This window comes from Kogia breviceps, chromosome 12 (assembly GCF_026419965.1).
Source record: "Kogia breviceps isolate mKogBre1 chromosome 12, mKogBre1 haplotype 1, whole genome shotgun sequence".
Taxonomy (NCBI): Eukaryota; Metazoa; Chordata; class Mammalia; order Artiodactyla; family Physeteridae; genus Kogia; species Kogia breviceps.
Genome location: NC_081321.1, coordinates 34,269,275 through 34,296,684, shown reverse-complemented (window position 1 = coordinate 34,296,684; position 27,410 = coordinate 34,269,275). Strand labels below are relative to the sequence as shown.

The window sequence follows — 27,410 nt, the reverse complement described above, 5'->3', positions numbered from 1 at the left end:
CACAACCATGTTACATACTTCTGTTAAAAACGAAAAGTGTTAGTGGGACATCAGTGGTTTTCCAGATCCTGGAAAGGAATGGAAGAGTTTTAGATGTAAATGGCAGAAATAATCTTGTACTGATGTGCTTTACAATGTAATGAATTTGACTAGGCCAAGAAACGGAGGAAAGTACTGTGTGGGCCGCAGGATGAAATTTCGATCATGTAACACTGATTCATGTCCAAAAGGCAAGCAGGACTTTCGTGAGAAGCAGTGCTCTGATTTTGATGGTAAACATTTCAACATCCATGGTCTGTCCCCTAACGTGAGGTGGCTTCCAAAGTATAGTGGGAGTAAGTAATTAGAATTTTTTAAAATAAATTTATTTATTTATTTTTGGCTGCGCTGGTTCTTCATTGCTGCTGCGGGCTTTCTCTTGTTGTGGTGAGGGGGGCTGCTCTTTGTTGCAGTGCACGGGCTTCTCATTGCACTGGCTTCTCTTGCTGTGGAGCACGGGCTCTAGGCGTGTGGGCTTCAGTAGTCGTGGCACATGGGCTCAGTAGTTGCGGCCCCTCGGACTCTAGAGCGCAGGCTCAGTAGTTGTGGCGCACGGGCTTAGTTCCTCCATGACATGTGGGATCTTCCCGGACCAGGGCTCGAACCCGTGTCCCCTGCATTGGCAGGCGGATTCTTAACCGCTGTGCCACCAGGGAAGTCCTAGAATTTTTTTTAATGTAAAAATTTTTGAGACATAGGAACGCATAGCTGTGTTATCGTACACCCAGAATTTGACTTTTTCTTACAGTTGCCATGAAAGATCGTTGTAAACTATATTGTCGGGTGGCTGGAACCACTAACTTCTACCAGTTGAAGGACAGGGTTGCCGATGGTACTCCTTGTGGAACTGAAACAAATGACATCTGTGTTCAAGGTCTGTGTCGGGTAAGTAAACTTACTACATTTAAAATGACTTTCAGAGTACTATTTTCCTTCTATAACTCTAACCAAATATTATTTCTATGACTTCAGATACGTGCTTGAGAATTCAGTGCAGCATCCTTGGTTGCTACCGGGCTGCCTATTACTAGGCCATTCTCCATCATTAGGAGTGACTCATGAAGCAGTAACATGAGTTTGCTGATTTTGTTTTGCCTATGGCACTTAAAATCAAGATGAAAGATGAGGTCAGCTTCCTAAAAAGATGGAACGTATCAGGACCCAAGGGTTGTAAAGTCCTTCTGCTACTTCGCATGTGACCCTGCTGTGGTGACATTTTTCCCCTCAGTGTTAGAAGCAGTGATATCCTCCCTTCCCTCTCTCTATTCTCTTACTTCTTACGTACATTCAGCAAACTTTTACCAAATACCTGCTAGATGTCACATACCATTCTAGTCACCAAGGTGAAAGAATGGAACAGAGCACCTACCGCCAATGTGGACACAGATTTGTGGGGGAGATAGGCACACACACAATTAGAATGCAGTGCTATGGGCTCATCTGCAAGGTGGCATGGGGACGATGTAGGAGGAGTGTCTTGTTCTGTGGGGAAGTGGGTAAAGGATTTGGGGACTGCTCTTGGAGAGTGTGAGTCTGGAGCTAATTATCAGGGTAAGTAGGTTTAGAAAGGTGAAGAAGTAAGGGGCCAGGGTTGGAGGTAGCTATCAGCTGATGGTTGTTATATGAAATTTTTTCCTGAAGTCCTTGGTAATACAAGGATTTAGTGTTAAGCAAGAGATGTGATTCGATTTGCATGTCAGAATCTTCAGAATGTATTCGGTTGTTAGGAAATTGGAGTAAGGTAGGCCATTTAGCGGGATTCTAGGTGAGAGCAGATGAGCACCTGAATTAAAGCATGCAAATTGCAGATGGTGATCTTAAAAATGGATGGTGAGTTTGAGAACTAGGTTAGTGAATGCTGTCTGAAGAATACAAATGTCATCTTGTGAACTCATTCCTTTCATTAAGTGGAACTTAATAGGACAAATTTCTTCTCCCTATAACTAAACATCTATTACCAGTTACCTAGGTGAGAAAGGCCTTGCACCCAAAGGGCTAATGAGATGCTCAGAGAAACTTAAATTATACTTTGGGAATAGATTAAATACTAGAAAAAAGGTACTTGGTGGCCTGAAAAACTTGTTTTATTTAAATTAACAGCAGAAAGTCAGATACCATGAAAAAATATGACAAGTATCTGAACATAAAGATGCATGTTACTTTCAGAAAATATCTGGATGAAATTTTCATTTTGGAAATATTTGCCTTGTGAATAAAACGTCATGAGGCTTATGAATTTTTCTTACTTTCCTGATCACTAAATTTAAAGGAATATTCCAAAGAACTAAATGTTACTGCAGTGTATGCAGAGGACACCATCTATGTGGAGAAGAGCTGCACTTGTTCTTTCAAAGCCCTGGAACAAACCATGTATACTTTCACCTTTATTTATTTATTCATTCTTTTTCATAATCATTGTTTATTATGCTAGGTATTAATTTTAAAGAAGTAAATTGTTTCTTTCAAACGTGCTCATTTAATTCCCAGAGTTCTAAGGTCATGAGTGATAAAAGTGAATCATGAAAGACATCTTTTTGGAGTTATTGTAATGTGTTACTTTTGGTCCCTTTTGAATTACGTGTCTTTAAAGAGTGATTTTCAAATGACGGATGTGGGAATCACTGTCGGTGTTTGTTACAATCTGGATTCCTAGGTTTTTACCTCCAAGGATTTTAATTCAGAAAATCTGGGAATCTGTCTTTTTAAATCCCACGCCATGTGATTTTGATGCAGGAAGTATGTGGATGACCCTTTAAAAACCACTGCTTTTTCAACCATGTGAACAGATGTGTGAAAATACTGGTGTACAAACAAGATCAGTATTCTGAAAAACCCTGTTGTATTGAATCTCCTATTAATTGAAAGAATATTTTTGAAAAGAACTTTGTTTATAAAGCACCATGCTTTTCATTAGTCCTTTTTATGATGTTCACTGTAATTATTGTATTTTGAAGCAAGCTGGCTGTGATCACGTATTAAACTCCAAGGCCAGGAGAGACAGATGTGGAGTGTGTGGTGGGGATAACTCCTCATGCAGGACAATGGCAGGCGCCTTCAACAATGCCCATTATGGTGAGCTGTGCAGTTCTTTCTAATTTTCTCTTTGGGTATGATAATGGAGTATGTAATGAAGGAATAATAGTAATGGCTTGTTATTGTTTTGTCTATTCTGTACCTTAGTTCATAATGATTAATTAAATCTTATACCAGATGTATCATTGAATTAATGAATTTACCTGCTTTAAGACAAATCTGATCCTTAAACATTTGTTAGGTGCATTTATTAGAGTAAATGCAGTGCAGCTTGACAATGGTGTATGAATAGTCCCCCAGTTAAAGAAATGTTTTTACTGCTCTTCCTGTAATTTGTATTGTATTTATTTATAATTTTTCCAGGAAATTCACTTTCAATTATTTTTAATCATTTGAACCACATTTTTTTGTGCATGACCTGGCCTATCTATTGTGTTTCATATTGATGATATATTGAAACTGATTGAAGGTAAAGGATGAAACCATTAACTTCAATGCTAATCAGGAATTAGTGTTACATTTGATTTTTCAGGAAGTATCTGGATTACAGATATAATTGATGTTTGGCCACGGTTTCATTTTTCTTCAAAATTATTATGAGAATACAATATGTCAGACATTCTCCATTAAATTTTCTGAGAAAACATTTTTTCTTTTGATGGTAATAAAAAGCAGGCTTTTTAAACTTTCCTTGCAAAATAAAAATGTATTTTTTATTACAGCTTTATTGTTCAGCTTTAAATTGTATTCACATATTTTTGAACATAGTTGTTTAAGTTAGTAAGAATTGCTTCAATTAAAGCAGTATAATTTAAAACACAATTTATATTTTTATCTATATGAAAAGCATAGTACATTTCGTACTCTGGTCGTGCTTATGAATCTGAGTTACTAGATAATTTGACATTATTTTTCTAGTTATTATGATTCATCATTTCACAGGAGCCATAAATATTTGATCCCCTTTTGTAACCAATGGCACACATTTATCAAAGTCTGGTCTGTATTCACTGAAAAACTTTTTTTTTCTGTGTAAAACCACATGCATCAAATTAGGATCATATATTTAACCTTGACAAAGTTGTACTATGACTTAATCAGTTTGCAGACGGAAAAAGATCTTAACTCACGTGCAGGGTCTGAATAGCGTTTGTCACATTACTGCCCCCTGGTGGTAGCCTTCATTTTGTCACATTTGCAATGCCTAGGAATGGTTTCTTGAAAAAACAGCAAAGACATAAATACTGGAGCTGGTAGGGATATTTTATAGTGAAAAAATCATGAGTCAAAATTATTTTTGTAGGCTTATAACTTACACCCAATATGCATATAGTGTATACAGAATAATCAGACCATTTATCACTTTATGTTTAAGTGTGATATCTTAAAGAGATATAAATAAATAAGGCTGCTCTAAAAACATGCAAGGTAATCTCATATCAAGGTTTCAAACGTAAGCTCTTTTAAAACTTCCTTTTCTTAAGTTCATTCTATATTTATCAAGTCAGTACATATGAAAAATTTTAACTCCTTTTGTTTATGTATTAAATAAAAGAGGAAAAACCTAAAAAGGGAAAGGAAAAACTTAGAATAATATCACTAGAGCAAAATTAATTGTTGACTTAAAACCTGAGAGTATTTGGAAAACTATGACATGAGTGGTTTTAGTGCAGGAAAAACGTTGCTTCTTGTTTAATGTATATTTGATACAGTGTTTCCACATCTTTTGAGACGTGCCAGTGTTGTTGAATTTGGTCTCATAAAACAGAAATATTTTCATTTCTCTTGAGTAAACTTTTTACTTTTCTCTTGATAATTTGTTAGTAGACTTTGCAAAATAATGTAAAAATTGTGGGGTAGCTATAGGGATTCTTGCTTACACTAGAACCTAAAAGCTTAAGAAAAGTGTTTCTCTTTAACTTTCATTATTTTGCTGTTCACTGAGTCTGTGTACGCATATAGCAATGACCAACTATTTTTACATCTCCTGGACTTGTGAATAGCATTTAGAATTTTTTTCCCCATTAGGAAATATAAGATGTAAAAGTATTGGTCAAATTTTAAAATGAATATGTGTACTAAATAGTTCAGGAGCTAAAATACTAGTTTCATTCTTATTCTATAGTCAGAATTTTAGAAGTAAGAGAAATTAAGAAATGCACTTTAAGAATCCCAGACTGTATTTCTAGACGACAACCACTTTTTCTTAATCCTTAGTAATTTATATAAGGCAGTGATTCAAAAAGAATAAGCACGATATCATCTTTCAAAGATAAAATGAAATTAAGTCTGCTATGCTATTCAGATTTTTCTTTCAGCAGTACTAACCTTCTGGCCGTTCTGCTTTTGGGGAAAGTTAACATGTGTAAACTTCTATTGCAGGTTATAATGTCGTTGTAAAAATTCCCCCAGGAGCAACAAACATTGATATTCTTCAGCACAGCTATTCTGGAAAACCAGAAGATGACAATTACCTGGGTAAACATTTTTAGTTAAACAGCAGCCAGTATGTGGTTCGTGTGCAATTTCAGGGAGATCTGTGGGTGCTGTAAATTCTTGGAAGGCAAGAAGAGCCCCTTGAAAAAACATGCAATTTCATTTCACACTGGGCTTAAGTCATCTGACTCCCTATGCGTGATTTCTTTTTGAGCTACACACCATATCCTATTTTTAAAATCCTGAGCTAAATTCTGGAAAGTAAATTAAACTTTTTTTCCCATGAGGGTGTTTTAGAAAACCAGAGGTTATATTCAGTTAAAGTTGTGTGTGTATTTAGAATAAAATCCTCTATCCTTCTATCTTTATCTGAAATTAATTATAGACCTCTTTGGGGTTAAATGTTTTAAAGAATTTTCTTAAATGTCTTTACCATGTAGCAAAAGTCTTTAAATACAACTTTTACAAAGCTCTTATGTTACAGAAAGGCAGAAAGAGAACTATGGTTTCATATTTTTAGATGTTAATGAGCATAGTCATAGTATATTGTCCTTTAGCTAATTCTAGAGTATAAATTTCAGTTGTTGTTTATTTTTGGAAATTAGCTTTTAGGCTTAAAGAATTTCACTTAGGCCCAGAGATGAAAAGAATGCTTTACAAACCTTTTCTTTGTGTCTGATAAATATCTTAATATTGACTAATTCGTAATTCACCAAACTGGTGATGCAAGGCTGATAATGGGAAAGTACCTGCTTCACATTAATGAAATGTGAAATATTAGCCCAAGTAATCAACTCTTCTAACTTGGAATCTGAATATACAATGAACAACTTACCTCAAGAATTATATTTGGCATTATAGAGTCAATTGTAAAGAGAACGACTGCTGAATGGATGCAGGTTTTCCTTTTGGGATGATGAAAAAGTTTTAGAACTAAGTAGAGGCGGTGGTTATACAACATTGTGAATGTACTAAGTGCTATCAAATTCTTCAGCTTAAAATGGTTAATTCTATGTTATGTCAATTTCACCTCTATAAAAAATGCAAAAAATTTCCCAAAGAAAATCAAATGTAAATGTTTTAACTTTTTATACTTAGTTGCAATTCTTTCTCTTTTGCATATACATCGATATATGCTGCCGTGTTGTAGATAATTTAATATGTCGCTCTTAGGATCCAAATATAGATATTTGGTTCTGCCCAAGTTTAAAACTTGGAAATGTTCACCAATAAAGTATCACTATACTTTGTAAAAGAACTACTAATGGAAATATCAAAATCTAAATTGGAGTGAGCAAAATAAACATGTGAAGTCATTAGAATGGACTTGTAAAATATTTATATTTATGAAATTTGCTTTGGTAACTAAAAATAATGAAATGTATACAATTTTTCTCAGTAAAGTTTTGTTTATTTCCTTTAGTTTTAATGTAACTGGTAGTCCCTTAAATAGGCCTGTCCTCTTCTGATAATGTCCAGATTTTCATTTTATAGGATAAATGTGGAACTTTATTTGTTCTTCATTGAATTCAGTGTAATGTATAAAGACAATCACAATAGTCCATACAGACAGAGAAACACCAAATGTCTTTGGCAGTAATCCCTTCATGGTTGCTTTGAGGTGTGTAGTATTCAGTAAGTTTAATCATAGGTAATTTGTATGCTTTGGGTGGGGTTCCCTGGAAGACCAAACAAATGTTTTCCAAAACAGTTATTCCACTGAGAAGTAAAGCAGCAAAAATGTATTTTATTAATATGGAGTTTTTATTAGTGCAAAATTTAAAATATCATATATCCTCTTGAAAGTTAAAAAAAAAAGCACAGTGCTTTTTTACAGTTTATACACTTTTACAAACACTTTCCAAATTTGATTCCGATTAAAAGCCTGTGAGGTAAGATTTTTATTATTCCTGTTATGCAATTAGGAAGCAAGTAGTTTATCCAAGATCACTTAGTAATTAATTGGAACAACTTGAATTTAAGCCAGTTGTTCTAATACCAAATTCTGTGGTCTTTTTACTACCACATCACTGTGGACACCAAGTATTTTTTGCATTTAAAAAGTAACAAATCGTGAATACATATTGTTACATACTCTTATATACATATGTAAATATTAGTATATAGATAGACATACGGATACATATTTGATAGGCTGATATTAATACCTGTCATTGGGGAAAAAGAGAGAATAAGAAGGGGTAAGGGGCTTCCCTGGTGGCGCGGTGGTTGGGAGTCCGCCTGCTGATGCAGGGAACACGGGTTCGTGCCCCGGTCCAGGAAGATCCCACGTGCCGCGGAGCGGCTGGGCCCGTGAGCCATGGCCGCTGGGCCTGCGCGTCTGGAGCCTGTGCTCCGCAACGGGAGAGGCCACAACAGTGAGAGGCCCGTGTACCTAAAAATAAATAAATAAAATTTAAAAATAAAATAAAAATAAAAAAGACGGGGTAAGAACAGAGAGGGAGGTAGGAGGATTCTGAAAAGCAGTCACTCACATATGCGTGAGCAGTGATGAGTGCCTTGCCATGAAGAAGATCCAGATGTTTACAGAGAGAGCAGTGGAGAGGCATAGCCTTTTAGAACATTGACCCTAGAGTGTTGAAGCTTTGTACATTTTTTCCAAGAAAAGCTTTAACGGAATGCTGCAGCAGTCTGGCTGCCCTTTCTTTCCTCACCATGGATGACCAGGATTGATTTAACTGATCTGTCTGCAGGCTCGTGCATGACTTGTTTCTGTTTTCCCACTTCTTGTTTGTCTCTCCCAGAGCTGCACGCCTTGTGGAAGATGACCTTCTCAGAAAGAAAAATTATAGGGTGAATTTATTTTCATGTGTTTGGCTGATGTGCTGAAGTTTCCTTGCTTATGGCTTAGATACCACTTTACAGTAAAATAAAGTTTATTTCCTCCATATTAATTTATGTTTATATTCTCTAATTTCAAAAAAAGGATGTGAATTGTAAAAGTTAAAAATGTTTCTGTACCGTTGACTGGTTTTGCTGTTTCATGAGCACTGTCGTTTTACAGCATTATCGGACACTCAAGGGAATTTTCTTTTGAATGGGAATTTTGTTGTAAGTATGGCCAAAAAGGAAATCAACGTACAAGGAGCTATTTTTGAATACAGTGGTTCAAACAACTCGATTGAAAGAATTAATAGTACTGATCGGCTGGAAGAAGAACTTCTTTTGCAGGTAAATTCTCAGTAGTTGTTAACAAGACAGTTTGAATCATGTTAGTAAAGTATGACGCTTACTTAAGTGCTTTGCATTTATTTTTAAACATAAAAATTATATCTTTTAAGAATGTATCTTTTATGAATTAATGGTGTGTTCCGTTGTATTTTTATTGAGGTTTTATGTGTGGGTAATCTGTACAACCCTGATGTACGTTATTCCTTCAATATCCCCATGGAAGAGAAGAGCGATCTGTTCACGTGGAACCCATATGGACCATGGCAAGACTGTACAAAAATGTGTCAAGGTACACTGGTATTAAATGAAAGAGACAAAAGTTCAGCTCTGCATGCTGGTATAATTTGGGGTGCTCTTGAGTCTGGCTGCCTATGGAATCCACTCATGCACACCACACAGACATACAGAGGTTTTCTGTCTTTTTTCTCTTCCTGCTTTTCTCCCCACTTATTCTTTGGTTCTTACACTTAACAGCCTCCCTTATCTCTACCCTTTTCAACGTTCTCCATCATTGCTTCTTCCCTATCACGTCCTTGTTCTTTTTCTCGCCGTCACAGAGGGGTTCTCTAACTGGGACTCTGTTTCCCAGTGAAATGCCCACCCTCTTGTCCTTTCCCCTCAACACACTTTCCCAGCCACCCATCTCCCTCTTTTAGTGTTGGGGTGTCAACACTCTCCCATTCTCTTATTTCCCTTCCCTGACCACAAGGAAATGTGTTTGTACTGATGGATGGGTAACTGAAAGGAATTCAGAGGGAGATGGAAAAACAGCGAAATTTGTAGTAGAGAAAGCAAATGAAGAGACTGGTGTCTTTGGGCAATCTGTAATTACGAATACTTAGTTGTGTGATGCTACATTTGTGCAAATCAGTAAATGTTTATTGAGGGGCTACTTTGTTTGGGATTATTAGGACCCTGATTTTGCATTAAAGCTTTAAAGTCACATGGATAAAACAGAGGCATGCATAGGTCATCTTAGTTTTAAATGGTAAATGCGATGCTACAGGTATGCACAGAGAAGACCCCAGGAAAGATGGAGGGGGCAGTTTGAGGAGGTGAAACGGGAAGATATAGGGAAGTTTGTGTAGAATGGAAAGGTAGTTCCGATGGGGACTAGAGACAGGTTTTGGCAATTAGGGGAGCAGTGAGTCAGAAGAGAGGCAGATCAGAACAGTATGGAAAAGAGCTGAGAGAAGGTAGATGGCCAGAGGCAGTGATCACAGATGATGGGAACATGCGGGACATTTTAACAAACTGACCTCAAGGTGCCAAAGAAATTGTGGTATCCCGTTCAGAAAAAGGCACAGACTTCGTCCTGTGGTGTCGGGACAGGGGTGCCCGGATGATAGCGTGGAAGCGGGCATTCCTGTTTGAGCAGTGTCTCCGGGGAGGGAGACCGAAGCAGATGATGCCACGCTGACTGGGACAATGCTATAAGTGGGAACAAAGCTTTGGTAACACAGAAAATGGAGGAATTCATTTTGACGAAAGGCCCGGGTTATGCTTTATAGAAGAGAATTTCGGTTTGGGGAGCTGGGACAAGCATTCGAGCATAAGTGGGTAAGCTGGTCTGTGGCAGTGGATATGGGAAGCTAGAAGAAATCTAAGTAACAGTTGAGTGAAAGAACATTCTAAAATGTGGGGAACACCAAATAAAAAATAACAAGATCCAAATGAAAGGTGGGACGAGGCATTTTGAGATAGTTTGGAAGTCTGAACCAGGAGAGCTCCCTTGTGTGCAGGAGGAAAGGAGCTATGAATTCAATTGCCACAACGTATACTACGATTATAGTTCCTTTGACGTGTGTGTGTAACTTTGGGGTTTCTTTAAAGTGAAGTTTCTTCAGTTTTGTGTACTTGTTTCCCTGTGTACTGAAAATCATCAGTCCCCCAACTTTTTGTGAGCGCTATAAATTTTGTCTTAATATTTTGAAGCACATTATTCAATGTATCAGTTTCAATTTTCCTTTATTTTTCCTCATCTGTTGCTCCTGTGGCCCTCTTCTCTCCTGCTCTAACTTGGCCGTGTTGCTTTTCAGGCCTGTTACACGGCTGTCATCGTGCACTTTCCCCTTTTTATGTATTTGATTCCCTGTGTTCTAAATCCTATGAATTCCTCTTTTTATTTCCTCCATTGCGGGGAACATATCTGTCAGTGCTGTCCTGAGAAAGAGAGGCAGGTTTTTGAAATTTTTTTCTCTCTGAAAATAGCATTATTCTATTCGTGCATTGGATTGATAGCTTGGCTCATATAAAATTCTAAACTAGACTATTTTCCTTTAGAATGTTGAAAATCTTGTTTTCTGGCTCATTTTCTGATTTCCCGTGCTTGGATATGACACTTCCTGGTGTGGAAGTTTTGTTTCTCCCCACCTTAATTCTGGTGGTGTAGAATATCAGGACAATGTGCGTCCGTGCGGCTTTTTTATTTGTCTATTTTCCTAGGTAATTAGGATGCATTCCAATTGGGAAACATAGATTCTTTGACTTGAGAAATTCTGTGCATGATTTCTTTGATAATTTCTTCACGTTAAATTTTCTCTTCTGTCTTTGTAAAATTTGTATTGTCTGGATATCCAACATCCTGGACTGATCTCTTATCTCCTAATTTCCTCTCCAAATGTACATTGTTTTCTTAATGTTTCTTCTCAACAGCTTGCTTTTGTTTCAAGGATGCAATACCCATGTCCTTGAGAGTATTAATCTTAGTCGTGTAAGTTTCTTCTTCTCCCGGACATATCTATTTCATCTTAGTTCTATTTTGCTTCTGCTTCTTTTGGTCTCTTTTGTGTGAGTGACTTTCCTAAAGTGTCTGCTGATTCTTTGCTGTTTGTTCATATTTAAGACTAAAATGCTAGCTGAAAGTCCTGTGTGGGTTAGATAAGTCACCCCTCATTATAGAGTAATTGGATCTCTAAGTAGCCCTTTCTTGTGTCACTGGGGGAGAAGCCCCATATGTCATTGTCATTTGACCTTTGTTCTTGGGCTGAAGAGTTTTCCAAGAGAGGAATTCTCCCATCTTCTGGTGGTCAGTTAGGGCACGGGAGAAGCCATAAAAATTGGCTTGGAGCCAGGGGGAAATGGAGGGAGAACCCAGTGGGCCTGGATCTCATCATTCAGTATGGGACTTTTACTGAATACCCCTATTTTTAGTACAACTTCCCTTTTTAGTACAACTCCCTAACTTCCCTCAGCTGCTGTGTCTGTGCCCTCAAGTTCACCTTCTCTAGAGCTTTGCTGTCCAATATGGTAGCCACTAGCCACATGTGGCTAGCCCATTGAAATGTGGTATAAGTATGAAATGCACAATGAATTCTATAGATTTAGTATGAAAAAAGAATGTAAAATACATCATCAATAATGTTTATATTGCTACCAGGTGGAAATGATCCTATTTGGATATTTTGGATACTTCTATATTTTTACTTCTTAATGTCACTACAAGACAGTGTAAAATTACATGTGGTTCACATCATGTTTTTATTGGACAGTGATGCTCTCAGTGAGAAGGTAGGAGTCTGACCGATCTTCATAAATAGTGTTCAGTCACTTCTCCATTTTTTCAGGCCTACCCCTCACACATTCACCTCTTTAGAGGAACCTGGTGTTTTTGATTCCTGGACTTTGCTTGGATTCTGTGGCATGAATGGTTTGTTTCTTACTTTCTTCCTCCACAGCCTTAGATTTCAGCTTCCTTGGCTCTATTAAAATAGTTATTTCCATCTTCTTTTCATATTCAGAATTTCCTTTTCTTGCCTACTGTGTTTCCTTCTTTATTCTTTTGGTCCTTCAAGTTTTTGCCTTTTCAAAATTCTTTATAGTTAGATGGTATTTAGGAAGAAGCAGAGATAAACATGCATGTTCATGTTTGACTATCTGAAAGTATACAGATGAACTTGGATAAAACAGTAATTTGATCATGGCACTGATGGCTTAAACTTGTTCCTGTCTCCTCATTGCAGAAAGTGCAAAGTTCTGTGTACTCTGGCCCCTGTGGCTTCTCTTAGTTTGCTTTTGCTGTGGTTATGCCCCATACAAACAACCGCCAAATCTCAATGACTTAGAACAACAAAGGTTTATTTCTCGCTCATACTATGTGTTGGCTGCTAATTGGCTCTGACTCTTCTTCAGCTTGGTATCTGCATCCATGTCATTTTTCCAAAAAATTAATAGACTTTATTTTTTTAAAGCAGTTTTAGGTTTATAGAAAAGTTAACAGAAAGTACAGACAATTTTCATATTCCCCCCTCTTCCATACCCTCTCTCCCTAGTTCCCCTATTATTATCATCTTGCGTTTGTGTGGCACATTTATTACAATTGATCCATTATTATTAACTAAAGTCTGTCCGTGCTGCCTTTTTCATTCATGATTCCAGGCTGAAAGATCAACCCCATCTGGGAAAGGCTGTTTTAGAGACGGAGGGAAAAGGGAAAGAGAGTTGGCAGAAGCATACAGTGGCCTTCAGAGCTTCTGCTTGGAACTGGAATAGGTCACATCCCCTTACAGGTGGTTGGCATAAGCCTGATGTCAATGGACAGGGAAGTCTGCTCCTCCTATAGGAAGTTATAGTAACACTGTAGCAAGTGGAGATGTGTAATTTTGTTACAGGGAAAAGGGAAGCAAATAATGGGGAACGGGGGTGGGGGTGGGGTGGGCTGTTGTGTATCATGTATTGTGTATCCTGTATCATCAGCACTGACCCTGGCCACTTAGTTCTCTACTAGCAACCCTTCAATACAGCTAGAATAGATTTCTTTCTACTCCACACCTGTCCCACCTTTCCTTATGTCTCTCTACTAAGCAAACCCTCAGTGTTTCAGGATTCAGCTTGCTTATTGCAGAAAGTCATCCTGACTAGATCAATATGCTAGCCTATTTGTATGCTATGTTGGAATTTTTTTTTTTTTTTTGCTTTCTTAGCTTAATCCTTCAGGCTATTAGGAGAAGTAAATGATTATGCAACATCTCCTTATGTGAATTTTCCTTTAATTTTAAATTTTCATTTGGCTTTGGCCAAGGTCTTCATAGAAGAAAAATTACCTGTGTACGTAAGAGTGATCATATGGTAGTGTCTGATCAAAGATGTGACCACTTACCACTTCCATTGTTGGTGACTGAAAGGTGCAATACAGACTGTGAACTAAGGTAAGTAAAAGAGAAATAATGTATAATGTAACCAGATTAAAATCAGTAAGTGAGGTAAGATGTAAACATCTAGTGCAGTGCCTCTCACAGGGTGGACATGTAATTAATGTCTATCCTTTGCCCCTTCGGTTAAAAAACTTTAGACTCACTAACTTATTGTGAAACTTGGCAATTGGTTTGAGTTTTTACTCATAGTATTTGCTGAATTCCAGTACAGAGGCCTCAATATTTTGTGTAAGAAAGCGAATCAAATTTGTCTGTAAAATAAATACAGGAAAACTGTAATCTGAAAACCTATGGTTTAAAGATCTGAAACAATACATTTGTAGCACTATCCTATAATTCCCATCGAACTCATGAACCAATAAACTTTTAAAGTTTGAGGATTAGAGAATCAATAAATTGATTTCTATGTCTTATCGGTATTTTGTCCATTAAACATTAGGAACGTGATCCTAGATCGTGGCAGGAAAGTTTGTTCTTCTAAAATTATTGATATTTGATTATCTGTGATGGGTCTTAGAGTGAAGCTAAGAGCAATAATCCCCATGTAGCAGGTGACAGTCAACTTTCAGGGATGGCCAGAACTTCTTTCCCTCAGCAAGGATGAGAATTTTTATATATTTATGGTGTTGTTTGAAGGCCTATAGAGAAGGCTAATGACAGAACAGCCTGTACAAGGCGCATCCTCTACATTGGAGTAGAGTGAAGCACAGTGAAACCCTTGAGATGCAGGTGGGATGGAAAGGAACTCCATGAATTCTCTTATCTGCTGTACTAGTGCGCTCATATTGTCTGAGAGATTGCTAGACTGTAATTGGGATAACGTGGCTCAAACTGGCAGATCTTACTTGTGGAAAAAAAAAATGTCTTCTCTGGAAACATGTCTAAAAATAGATTACTTGAGTTAATGAGAAAATGTGATATGCCTTACAAAAACCAAGTTTATCAACCTGTAAAGGCTTTATCTTTATTGATGTAGTCATATTCCCAGATATTCCCTGATCCTCAGTCAAATAAAGGTTGCATAGGGAGGCACTCCCTGATGATGAGTCAAATATATTCAGTTCTAGTCTTAAATCTTCCATTATGTAATTGAGCAACCTTGATCTCAACTAGTTTTTTTCAAAGGTCTAGTGGGAGGCTTGGGGTTCCTAGGACCTCCAAAGCTGCCTCCAAGTGCCTGGTTCCCTACCTCCATCTTTAACCAGACACTCCATGTTTATGTATTTGGAGTGCAAGTTAGATTTTATTTGGAAAAAAGTAAGATTTCTGACAAGTCAGGCGCTCATACCATTTGAATGTACAGCACCTCTGGTCTTCATTTTCTCATCTATAAAATGAAAGTTTGGGCTCTGTGATGTCTAGGAAGTTTTCATCCCTAAATCAGTGAGACATCAAATATTTTTAGGTGGCTTGTCCATTAATTGCAACAAAATTTTAAAGATGAATGATACGCATGAGTTTCTCTGAATCGACTTTTTAAATTGTGTTCATTGGCCCACCTCCTAAGTGTAATAACATCATTTTTTGCAGGTGGCACATCATTGGCAAAAGTGAATGTTCATCCCTTTGTGGTCAAGGATATAAGTCATTGGACATCCACTGTATGAAGTATTCCATTCATAAAGGTCATACTGTTCCAGTAGATGACCACTACTGCGGTGACCAGCTTAAACCTCCGACCCGAGAACCCTGCCATGGTGACTGTGTCTTAACAAGGTGGCATTACTCAGAATGGTCCCAGGTACAAAGAAAAGGATTGCTTAAGAAAAGTTGCTCCTTTATTTTTACCTCTAATTAAATACTTGTCACTCTAGAGTTTTGTTAAAATTTTTATTTTGTATCCATTTGTCACCACTTTTCTTTTTTTAATCAGTGTTCCAGGAGTTGTGGAGGAGGGGAGAGGTCTCGAGAATCTTACTGTATAAATAACTTTGGCCACCGTCTTGCTGACAGAGAATGCCAGGAGCTTCCCCGAGTGACAACTGAGAATTGCAATGAATTTTCCTGTCCCAGTTGGGCCACTAGTGAGTGGAGTGAGGTAACATTAAACCCATGAGGCTTAGAACTGTTATAACATTGTGTAGGAGAGCTTTGCAATCGAAGGCTGTATAATTCAAAAAAATATTTCAATTTATTTTATCATGTGGTAAATAACTTTATCAAGGTAGTAAAACATTTAAAAATGGTTCATTCTTTAACTATTTACAATATCTGGACAACAATGACATACTGGTGTTTAATCTATAGCCACTTTCATAGTGTCCACAGTAGGCTGAGATATACACTTGTTCTAAGGTTAGTTTTGTACGTTTGTTTCTGGAACAAATGGACGTTGCACTGGGATTTGGACAGCAGAAGATTGGGATGGCTGATTTTACCCCGTGAATATCTCTGATTTTTCTGAGGAGTGAAGGGAAAATGTCCTTTGGAATGGTCTTTCAACTGTATTTGAATATGTAAATTGATCATTCATTATATATTTTGTAGGTATATGTGCCGACTAATGCTGAAAATAATGGTCAGTTGTATTCTTACAGTGTCTTGTTACATGTGGAAAAGGAACAAGGCAGCGGCAGGTGTGGTGTCAACTGAATGAAGATCACTTGAGTGATGGCTTCTGTGATCCAAGCACCAAACCTGAGTCTCTGAGACCATGTGAGCTTCATGCATGTGCTTCCTGGCAAGTAGGACCATGGGGTTCTGTGAGTATATGATAAGGGTTTTTCTGCTCTAATCCATCATTACAGAATAACACAGAAGTTGTGGTGTATTCACTCTTTAGTGGCTGCATCTAAATTTGGGTGTTTTTTTTGGAAAAAAGATTCCTGAAATGTAAATCCCTACCTGCACAATTTTGTCAGTACTGCTAATGCTGCTGTGGTAAATATTCTAGCTTTGCTTTTTAATTCAGTTTTGTTAAGCAAAATGCTACAAATTTTATGCTTTCATGAGGAACCATATTCAATATCCTGTAATAAACCATAAAGGAAAATAATATGAAAAAGAATATATATGTAAATAACTGAATCACTTTGCTATACACCAGAAACTAACATAATGTTTTAAATCAACTATACTTCAATAAAAAATTTTGTATGCTTTCATCAGCTTTATTTAAACTATAGACATTTTCATGTTCAGTGTCTAAATTATTATCTTTACTGTACTTAGAGTAGGCATTGTTGGGAAGTTTTGCCAAACAGGTGGCTAGGAATCTTCTGGATGAGGATGGACAGCTTATTATCCTACGCAGGTGCCACAGTTGCTGGGAAACCTTCTTTCATCTGCCCTTTAACTCTGTCCTATGCTCTTCCTTCTTTATCTCTTTGAAATTTACTTAGCGTATTAAATGACATGCATACGCCAGGTCGATTTTGAAAAGTATTTAGTTTCTCTAAACTGTATTGACTCTGCCTCCAAAATATCAGGCTTCTATTGATATTGTTACATGATAACTTTTTAAAGATATAATAATTGTCCATTTTAACTTCACTATTTTATTAGTATCTCCATAAATTCGAATAAAGATGTGTGTTGGTTCAATTTGCTCATTTTAAGTCTAGAATCTGGTATAAAGGACTAATAAAAATATCTACTGAAAGTATATTCTTAACTGTCTATGCACTAAGAAAATTAAGTTTGTGTAATTTTTGAACAATGGTGTTTGGTATCTGCTTATATTCTTTCAGTGCACAGCCACGTGTGGACAGGGATACCAGATGCGTGCTGTGAAATGTGTCAATGAGCTACTTAGTGCAGTGCTAGATGATAGACTGTGCCATGGAGCTAGTCGCCCAAGTGACAGGCAGGTAAAGGACACCTCTTCATGGATTATAAACAAAAATGTTTGACACAGGAGGATTATTGATATGTTAAAATTATTTCCATATGTATTTTTTCCACTTAAACTTCTATGCCTTAAAAATGTATGTGGGGGACTTCCCTGGTGGTCCAGTGGCAAAGGCTCCACGCTCCCAATGCAGGGGGCCTGGGTTCGATCCCTGGTAGGGAACTAGATCCCGCATGCCACAACTAAACCTGGCGCAGCCAAATAAATAAATAAATAAATATTTTTTACAAAAGGTATGTGGGCATCAGAAAGTATATTGTCCTTGGTTTTGCCAGCTTTATTGATGCATTTTTTTTAACTCTTGGATCACTCATTTAACTTATATTTCCATCCTTTGAACTGCAGAGGGCTGAACCTCTAAAGCGTGTCGTACTGCTTAAGGGAGCATCCTGTGTTCATTCAGGAGGTTTCAGCTTAGTGGTATTTTTGAAGGACTCTTACTCTTTTCTTTTCAACCATCCGGCAGAATGATCCAAACTTTAGCCTTCCGAGTCATACTATCCACTCCTAGCCCTTGATAGTATTTTGTACTTTTGAAAAATATAAACCTTTACATCGCTTCTTTGTAGTTTAGTATGCAAATGTTCTTATATATGTGGAGGATGAAATGAAGTATAGGATTTAGTATAAAGCAGAATGTTAATTAATTCACTGATGGTTTGTGAGACCCATTTTTCTTTTGAACAGGACTGTATTGTTACACCTTGCCCAATTATCCCGAAAATCGGGGCCACTTCATTACCAGCCCTTCCCATGGGAAAGATAGCACAATGGCGATATGGTTCTTGGACCCCAGTAAGTGAATTCGTTTAAGAGGTACAGTGTTTCTACTATGGAGCCTTTCAGACATCCACAGAATAGTTGCTACAGATTTGCCAAATTAACGTATTCGTTCAATCTCAGGTATTTTGATGAATTTAAGGTTTAGAATTAGATAATTTAATGAATAAATCCTGTTCTGCCTTTCAAGGGCTCTGTGTCTCTGAGAAGAAATTTAAGTTTTCTAGCTCTATTTTCTGATCTGCCAAATGGGGATGATAATATTTGTTGATTATTTTTTTAACTTTATTTTATTTTATTTTTTATATAGCAGGTTCTTATTAGTTATCTATTTTATACATATTAGCATATACATGTCAATCCCAATCTCCCAATTCATACCACCACCACCACCCCACTTTCCCCCTTGGTGTCCATATGTTTGTTCTCTACATCTGTGTCTCTATTTCTGCCTTGCAAACCAGTTCAGGGGATGATAATATTTATGTCCCAGGTTGTTATGAGAAGCAGATGTGATAGGCTTTTTATCAGCCTTTATTTAAACTACCACATATTCATGTTATATTTCTAAACAGAAGGCTTTAATCTATTCATAGTATATACTTGCTTTAGTATATATGAAAATATATACTAAATATATGAAAGATATATGAAAATATATGAAAGATCTATTTTTAAGTTTCATATATTCTCTGAATATTTTAATTATGAGAGCCTATCTACTCTATTACCTAGGTCTTTAAAAGTTATCTTAGGGCTTCCCTGGTGGCGCAGTGGTTGGGAGTCCGCCTACCGATGCAGGGGACACGGGTTCGTGCCCGGGTCCGGGAGGATCCCACGTGCCGCGGAGCGGCTGGGCCCGTGAGCCATGGCTGCTAAGCCTGCGCGTCCAGAGCCTGTGCTCCGCAACGGGAGAGGCCACAGGAGTGAGAGGCCCGCGTACCGAAAAAAAAAAAAAAAAAAAGTTATCTTAAATGATATCTTAAGATTCTCTTATATAAAATATTTTTTTTAAATTTTGGCAATCAACTAATCAGTATTCCAAGAAGCTGAGTATTTTGTTTCATTATCACAAATATCTGATTTATGAAATTTATTTTCTAAACTCATTGGGATATTCACTGCCCTTTCTTTGACTCAGAAATGATGCTAGGTGATAGTATTTATAATTTAACTTTTTTCAATAAACTTGAGGTTTAGAAATTTGAGCAACGGCCAAGTGTAAGGGATGTGGAAATGTCCTGTATAACACCTTGGTATTATTCAATTTTTTTAGTGCTCTGTGTCTTGTGGAAGAGGGAATCAAGCCCGCTATGTAAGCTGTCGTGATGCTCACGATAGAATAGCAGACGAATCATATTGTGCCCACTTACCCCGACCAGCTGAAATAGCTGTCTGTTTTAGCCCTTGTGGAGAGTGGCAAACAGGGAATTGGTCACCTGTAAGTATTTTTATGTGAAAAAAAATGAAATGAAAAATTTAAATATAATACTTGCTATTTAAGATAATGTAGTTTATTGGCTGAATTTGTGATCAGTGTTCAGCTTCCTGTGGCCATGGAAAAACGACTCGACAAGTTTTATGCATCAGCTATCATCAGCCAATTAATGAGAATTACTGTGACCCTGAAGTCCGCCCTGTGATAGAACAAGAATGTAACCTGGCAGCCTGCCCTCCCACATACAGCCACTTTCCGAGTTCCTCTGAGCAGCCAAGCCATTTTCCAGGCAGGAATTTTCCATTAACTCACAAAGCAGAAGATAATCAAAATCAGGGGGTCCATCCATCAATCAGAGGAAACCAGTGGAGAACAGGACCATGGGGATCAGTAAGCCCTCTTTATTGAGTTCTACTAATTCTGTAATTTTGTTATGTTATGTGGCCTTGTAACAGATATGTATGTAATGACGTCAGATGCTTTTAATGCTACATTTTTCTGAAGATCAGTAGTTTACATCTTAAAAGGATTAAGCAATTTTTGATGCAGATTACAAATCCCCAGAATTCTTATTGAATTATACAGTAATATGATATTATGATGACAGAGGAATGCACTTGAAAACAGTCTCAGAGTTTATTATAATAAAAATTAAAGAAAATCTTTTAAGTGTTAAGACTACCAGTGTTTATGAAGAAAAAAAAAACAAAAAACCCAGAAATTACTCTGATAGCAGTGCAGTAAGCTGGAATAAAATCATGATTACTAGAAAAGGTACAACTGTGGTTCATATTTCATATGAGAGTAAAGATACCAAATAAAGAAAAACAATATGAAAGTTTAGGAACTTAACATTATCTTTTGGTTTTTTTTTCCTTCCTAGTGAGACCTGAAAACTTTAATTCCTTTTTACTTAACACTTAAGACAAGGGTGAATTTCCTTTTGCAAGCTTTAAAACTTCACCTTTCCATCAACAAATTCTAATGAAACCCCTAGTTAAAACCCAAGTGTTGGTTATGTTGGGTTAAATAAAACACATTATGTATTAAAAAAAAACAAACCCAAGTGTTTTTTGACAGATATTCTCGCTTCAAATTATGATTCCAGCGAGGGGGGTTTTAATGTGGAGAGCTTGAATTTGAGTCAAAGTACTGTTTGTTTTTTGTGTTGTTTCTTTTTTTGATGTAATTTTGTGCCATGGAATCTGCAGTTTGTGTGTTCCTGTGTTCCATCCTTTTCAGTGCTCTAGCAGTTGTGCTGGAGGTATTCAGCGTAGAGTTGTGGTTTGCCAGGATGAAAATGGACAAAGTGCCAGTTACTGCAATGCAGCCTCCAAACCCCCAGAGTCAAAGCACTGTGATTCGGGGCCTTGTCCACGGTGGAGCTACGGAAGCTGGGGAGAAGTAAGTCATACTGTCTCCTAAACTTGTGGAGATTATGACATCTCCCAAGACTGAAAGTTAAGCACTTCATATTGTTACCGTTGGATAATCTTACTTCACTGTACTACAGAGAAAATATTTTTTTAATTGAGTCAGTAAAAATATGTTCTTTTAACAGACATTGTGTCATGGTATAAATCACTCATTCATGATAGGAAATATATACTCCAGATTTTTAACAGAATCCTTTGTGCTAGCCAATAGGTCTGTGACCTACTAAAACCTCTCTAAAACTAGTATATTATTGTTTTAATTTCTTAGAAAATTAGACTGATATAAAGATAGACAATTAGAGTGATATATAGGCATTATGAATGAGAAAGAAGAAAGACTTACATTGGCTGAATAAAACAAACCACCTAATTTAATTAGTCAAATATTTTTGCTGAATGACTTTAGTACATATTTTCTCTCCATAAGGAGTTTGGAAATCATTGTTTAAAGGTACACTCTGACCAGGTGCTAATAAATAGCAAGTACCTCTTTAAAATGTACTTTTACTGTTTTCCAAAATGAAGGTAACTTTTTCATTTCTGAGTTAAATCTCATAGTGAAAAGTCAAATAAAAGGAAACATTGTGAAAAGATAAGAACTTTTAACATTTGATACATATCCTGCCAGACTTTTGTTCTGTGTGGGTTCCAGAAATAGGTTCATACTATACATGCCACTTTGCCATCTGCTATTTTCATGTAATATATATATATATATATACTGAACATCTTTCTATGTTTATAACTTTAGGTTTCCCTTATTAGCTTTCATGGCTACACAGTCATCTTTTGATAGGATACCATACATTATGTAGTTAATACCCTTTACAGTACCAATTCTCAAAATTTTGTCTTTTTAAAAAAAATTATAGAACCATAACTTTGATTTCATTTTTACCCAGGAAGAAATGTTGAGAATTATAAGGATTCTTATATTTCTTATATAAGAATATAAATATATTCTTTTATATTTCTTATAATTATAAGATTATAAGACAGGATAACTTTAAACTCTAGCAATACTGATTATGTACTCAACATTGAATAAAGCCATATAATATTCTTTTTGAAGCCACATAGTTTTGATTTTTCTTCTTATTTTTAGTGTACACAAACATGTGGAGGAGGAATAAAATCACGATTCGTAATATGTCAATTTCCCAATGGCCAAATGTCACGAGAGCAAAACTGTGAAATCTTAAACAAGCCACCTAGTGTGGTACAATGTCATGTGCATGCTTGCCCTGATGATGTATCGTGGCATCGGGGACCATGGAAATCGGTACGATAGTATTCTTATTTTTATCCTTCTGTTTTGTTTTGTTTTTCTATGTTCCTTTTACTTTAATTTCCTCTCTTCATAAATTGTGATGCACACATTTTATCTTCTAATTTTTTTTAAAGCAGACCGTTGTCCCTCTTGCCCTGATAGTTTGAAAGAAGAATCATTCAATTTCAAGTACTGTAATATATACATATATATATATAATAATTTTATATGTATTTATTTTTTTTATAAGTGAATTTTGAACCGTAGCACTATTCTAATGGAAGTATCTTTCTCCAGTACACCTTTGGCTTGCCCACAAATTAATTGGAAATGTTTTACTATTTACATTTGTACATAATGTTAACATTGTGCTTATAACAATGGCGAGTTAAGGCTGTGTCTTGTTTGAGTATATAACTGTTTGTGGCTTTTGTCTGTCAATGTCCAATAACTGATCTAAAAGCAAGTAACATTCTTGTTTTTATCATTGTTAAACTTAGTATTTTGTTTGGAAATGTGAAAATATTGTATTGAAAAATATAGAGAAATTTACTTAAAGTAAATTAATTGTTTACAGTTTGTCACATAACATCATGGAAAAGTATGATTTATATAGTAGTTTATAAGAATATTCATTTCTTCCACTGTGTGGAGTTACTGTGTTTTGAGCTGTTTTAATTTTTTATGTTTGTTGGAGCCATAGACAAAATTCATTAAGTATTTATGAATGATTAATTTCCTCTAGTATTTTTCAAATACCAGGCTTAGAAGAATAAGTAATATATAAATATATTGAAATTAGCATTTTGGTCACTTTTGATATTTTAAGTCATGAACAACTAAGTATACTTCTCTCAGGTGAACAACTGATTGGAGTCTATAATCTATTTATAATTAAATTTATAAAGTTAAACAGTTCTTTATTTGGAAAATAATTATAACGCTGGTTTTATATCCAACCCTTATGTGTACACTTGTTTTACTTTACCCAAGTCAAAGCTTTATGATGAAATGTAAACCTGTTTCAATTCATGCTATTTGAAGAACAGGTCAAGTTCCAGTTCAGGCTGAAATTCATCTTTAGAGTCAGCGTGACTGATACAAAACAACAGAACATTTTAACTTTATAGGAGGATCTTAAAGTTAAATTGCTGCATTAGAAGTAGAGAGCCATTACTTTTTTTTTTCAGGAACTAACAAAAAACGTATTTTGCTATGGAAAGCATTCACATATTTACTTAATAAAATGTTCACTGACCATCTGCTATATCCTAAGTACTGTGCTACAGTAATAATAAAGACATATTTTTTACCCCTAGGGAGTTTATAGTTTAGTTGGAGAGATGTGAAATACTGTAGTAACTCACTATAAAGGTATTTTTTGTTAGTCATTTTAGATTGGAAATTCACTTTCTCCTTACTACATCTCTGTTACATTTTCTTTCATTTTATTGGTTTAATTTGCAAGCCTAGTTCTTAATAAGACTTAATCCATAGATTGCCTTCTTGGAATTTTGCCTCAATTAGGAAAGCAGACACAAAGGTTTTATTTTCCCCACTCGTTCATGAATTCATTAATTCACGAAGCATTAGACATTTACCTATGTCTCCTGCTTTGTGCTAGATATTGAAGTTCCTAAAATTAAGTGCTTTTGAATCAGATTTTCTATTTCAGGGGTCAGCACACTATGAAATCTGGCCCATTGCCTATTTTTGTAAATAAGTTTTATTGGGACACAGTCATGCACAATTTTTTATGTATTATCTATGGCTGCTTTTGCACTACAAAGCAGAGTTGATTAGTTGCAATAGAGACTGGCCCTCAAAGCCTGAAATATTTACTATTTGGTCCTTTCTGGGGAAAGCTTATTGACTCCTGTTCTATTTAATAACATTATAAAACTTTAAAAATTTAATGTAAAATATACTTAAAGTTATAGCATATTAGAATTGCAAATATTCATTTGGGGTCAGTTTTAGATGTTTTTGATCATTTGTTTAAAATATCATTTTAAAATATCTTAATGTTTATCAATCTTCTCTACATATTCACTGTAGTATTCACATAATTTTTCCCCAGCTTTATTGAGATATATATGGTCATATTGTATAAGTTTAAGGTGTACAACATCACACAATGTTTCTTGTATTGGAATATATCTAATACTACATTCCAATATATTTGTGTCATGTTATTTTTTTGTATGTAAATGATGTCATAAGTGAGAAATCTGAATGTTCATTAAAGACCCTGTGTAGAGGTAACTTTTTTCAACCTCACAAAAGACAAATGACCAAGAAAACAATAATCACAAATTACAAAATAGTAAGACAAAAATATAAAAGTCTTCAATTGTTTAATACATGTCTGTTCCACAAAGGAGTTCATTGACTAATTCAGTCTTTGCACTAGGAAAGAACTATAATTTTTTTGATAAATTGAAGGTAAAAATTTAAAAATCACAGTAGATGTATATATCAGAATTTTTATAAACTTTATTTATTAACTTTTTATAGGTATAAAGTAAATATATATCATTAGAGTACCTGAATTTCTTATTATATGAAGAATTTTATTCCTTAAATTAGCCTTTTATATTAAAAGGGTTTAAGGGATCTGAAGTTTTGTTGTTAAAACCAGATATAACCCTTTACCTCTTTCAGTGTTGTTACATATAAGCCAAATTTCAGAATACCTCTAATTAACATATCAGGTTGATATTCTTTCATGTATAACTCTAATTTCAGATCCTATTTGCTAGGTTAGAAAATTAAGAAATGTATGTGTATGTGTATATATATATATATATATATATATACGTGTATATATATTATATATATATACACACACACATATATGAATGACATGAAATCTTAAACACTTTTCATTTTAAAGCAAAATTAAAATACCAAGTGCTAAATCATTAAAATGTAACTAGGAAAAAAGTTGTAAATATACATTTAAATTTTCTCCGTGTTGGAAACCTTGTGTTGTAATAATTTACAAGCATGATTAAAGAAAGGAATAAATACATCTTAACGTATGTCTGTTAATTTAATGACTGCATTTTTGTGATTAGTCAATGTGAAATGATTGTATTTTAACCCTTGCTTATTAATGATGTGTTGTGGCTTTGTGCTTTGCATAATTCACATGTATGTTATATTTTTATTCCTTGGATCAATACCTAAAATATTTTAAGTCACTGAACAGATCCTGTATTGTAATGAATGCCTCTTTTCTTTTGATGTATTTTTCTTAAATAACAAATTGTTAATTTTTCTTATTAAACTTTTAATTGTTGAATAGTATATGTTTTCATAATTTTACTGAGTATATGTATAAGCTACTGCTATTTTTCAGATAATCCTATTAGAAACTAACATTGGTATTTAAAAATAAGATTTATTGTTGGCTATCAATATTTAAATAATAGAAATTTTAATATTCTTTTCATATATTATAAATAATGAATAAACATTTGTGATGTAAGCAGATTTATTTAGTGAGTTAACAATAGATGTGCTCATGCCCAGGGAAGTCTTTAAAAGATAAGTAAGGGGCTTCCCTGGTGGCGCAGTGGTTGAGAGTCCGCCTGCCGATGCAGGGGGCGCGGGTTCGTGCCCCGGTCTGGGAGGATCCCACGTGCCGCGGAGCGGCTGGGCCCGTGAGCCATGGCCGCTGCGCCTGCGCGTCCGGAGCCTGTGCTCCGCAACGGGAGAGGCCACAACAGTGAGAGGCCTGCATACCGCAAAACAAAACAAAAAAAAAAAAAAAAAAGATAAGTAAAAGTTTTATTTCTCCTTTATATTGTAAGGGACACTACATGTAGCATAAACTATTCTAGCAAATGCTCTTTAAATAAATTTATATTAACTTATCTTTATTTTCCCCTAAACCTCATTTAAGTGACTTATTTTCCTAGAATATTCCTACATAAAATGAATATTTTTTTATTCCCTACATAAAATGAATTCATGTTTGGTAAGAAAATAATGTGTATTCCATTGTGTTCTGAGGTTAATAATGATCACACAGAGGTAAAGAGAGTATTTTTCCCATTCAAGATTGTTTTTTCCTCTAAAAATGAGAAAATTATTTTTTAAAAAGGAAAGCTTGATACTTGAACCCTCTTGATGATAGTCCTTTTCCCCAAGTGTCTCTTTTTAAAATAATACCCTCCTGTAGCATTGTGTTAAAAAATATATATATGTGTATATATAGATAGAGAGAGCACTAAATTTCTAATATGATACAGTGGAATGTGACAAATAGAGGCGCTTTCAGAAATGAGCATGGGGTAGCTGTACACACCTAGTAAATCTGCAGTTTGTCAATTTAACAGTTTTGTGTAACAAAAGAACACTGAGGGACTGAGCTGAGGGGTTTGGGCAGCCTCTTAAACTGTAGCTCCCACTCGAGGTGGAATGTACTCGGGAAGGAACTTGTTACTGGCTCCACTGCTCCTAAGACCAGAATCAGCCAGGGGAACAAGGTAATGTGTGGGGAAATGGTTTCAAGAAACTGTCACTTCTTTGTAAAGTGGAGTGTTCAGTAGAACAATCCATAGTAATCGGTTATTTTCGTAAATTTGGAAAAGACACACCCAAGTATAGCAACAGACTGGAAATCTTATTTTATTTCCAATTTATCATAGAAATCTGTTGAAATAATGTTTCCATGTATTATATTGCCATATCATTCTATGGTACATTCATCAACTCTCCCCCAAATTATGAGCATCCCCTACATGTTCAGCATTGTTAGTCACTAGAGGTAAAT

At 35.7% G+C, this 27,410-nt stretch overlaps 1 protein-coding gene across 2 annotated transcripts in view; it reads left to right on the top strand.

Moving 5' to 3' along the window:
- Positions 1-27,410, top strand: part of ADAMTS20 (ADAM metallopeptidase with thrombospondin type 1 motif 20) — a 188,237-nt gene that overhangs the window by 88,596 nt on the left and 72,231 nt on the right. The window contains exons 13-28 of one of the 2 annotated variants that reach the window (XM_059080523.2): positions 154-335; positions 788-924; positions 2,994-3,111; positions 5,455-5,550; positions 8,534-8,700; positions 8,860-8,989; positions 13,721-13,847; positions 15,384-15,594; positions 15,727-15,891; positions 16,391-16,555; positions 17,543-17,662; positions 18,391-18,498; positions 19,760-19,924; positions 20,021-20,311; positions 21,164-21,325; positions 22,463-22,639. In XM_059080523.2, coding sequence (XP_058936506.1) covers positions 154-335; positions 788-924; positions 2,994-3,111; positions 5,455-5,550; positions 8,534-8,700; positions 8,860-8,989; positions 13,721-13,847; positions 15,384-15,594; positions 15,727-15,891; positions 16,391-16,555; positions 17,543-17,662; positions 18,391-18,498; positions 19,760-19,924; positions 20,021-20,311; positions 21,164-21,325; positions 22,463-22,639 — 2,521 coding nt within the window. Of the gene's footprint in view, positions 1-153; positions 336-787; positions 925-2,993; positions 3,112-5,454; positions 5,551-8,533; positions 8,701-8,859; positions 8,990-13,720; positions 13,848-15,383; positions 15,595-15,726; positions 15,892-16,390; positions 16,556-17,542; positions 17,663-18,369; positions 18,499-19,759; positions 19,925-20,020; positions 20,312-21,163; positions 21,326-22,462; positions 22,640-27,410 lie in introns of both variants that reach the window. The other variant, XM_067009100.1, reaches the window with a different exon arrangement.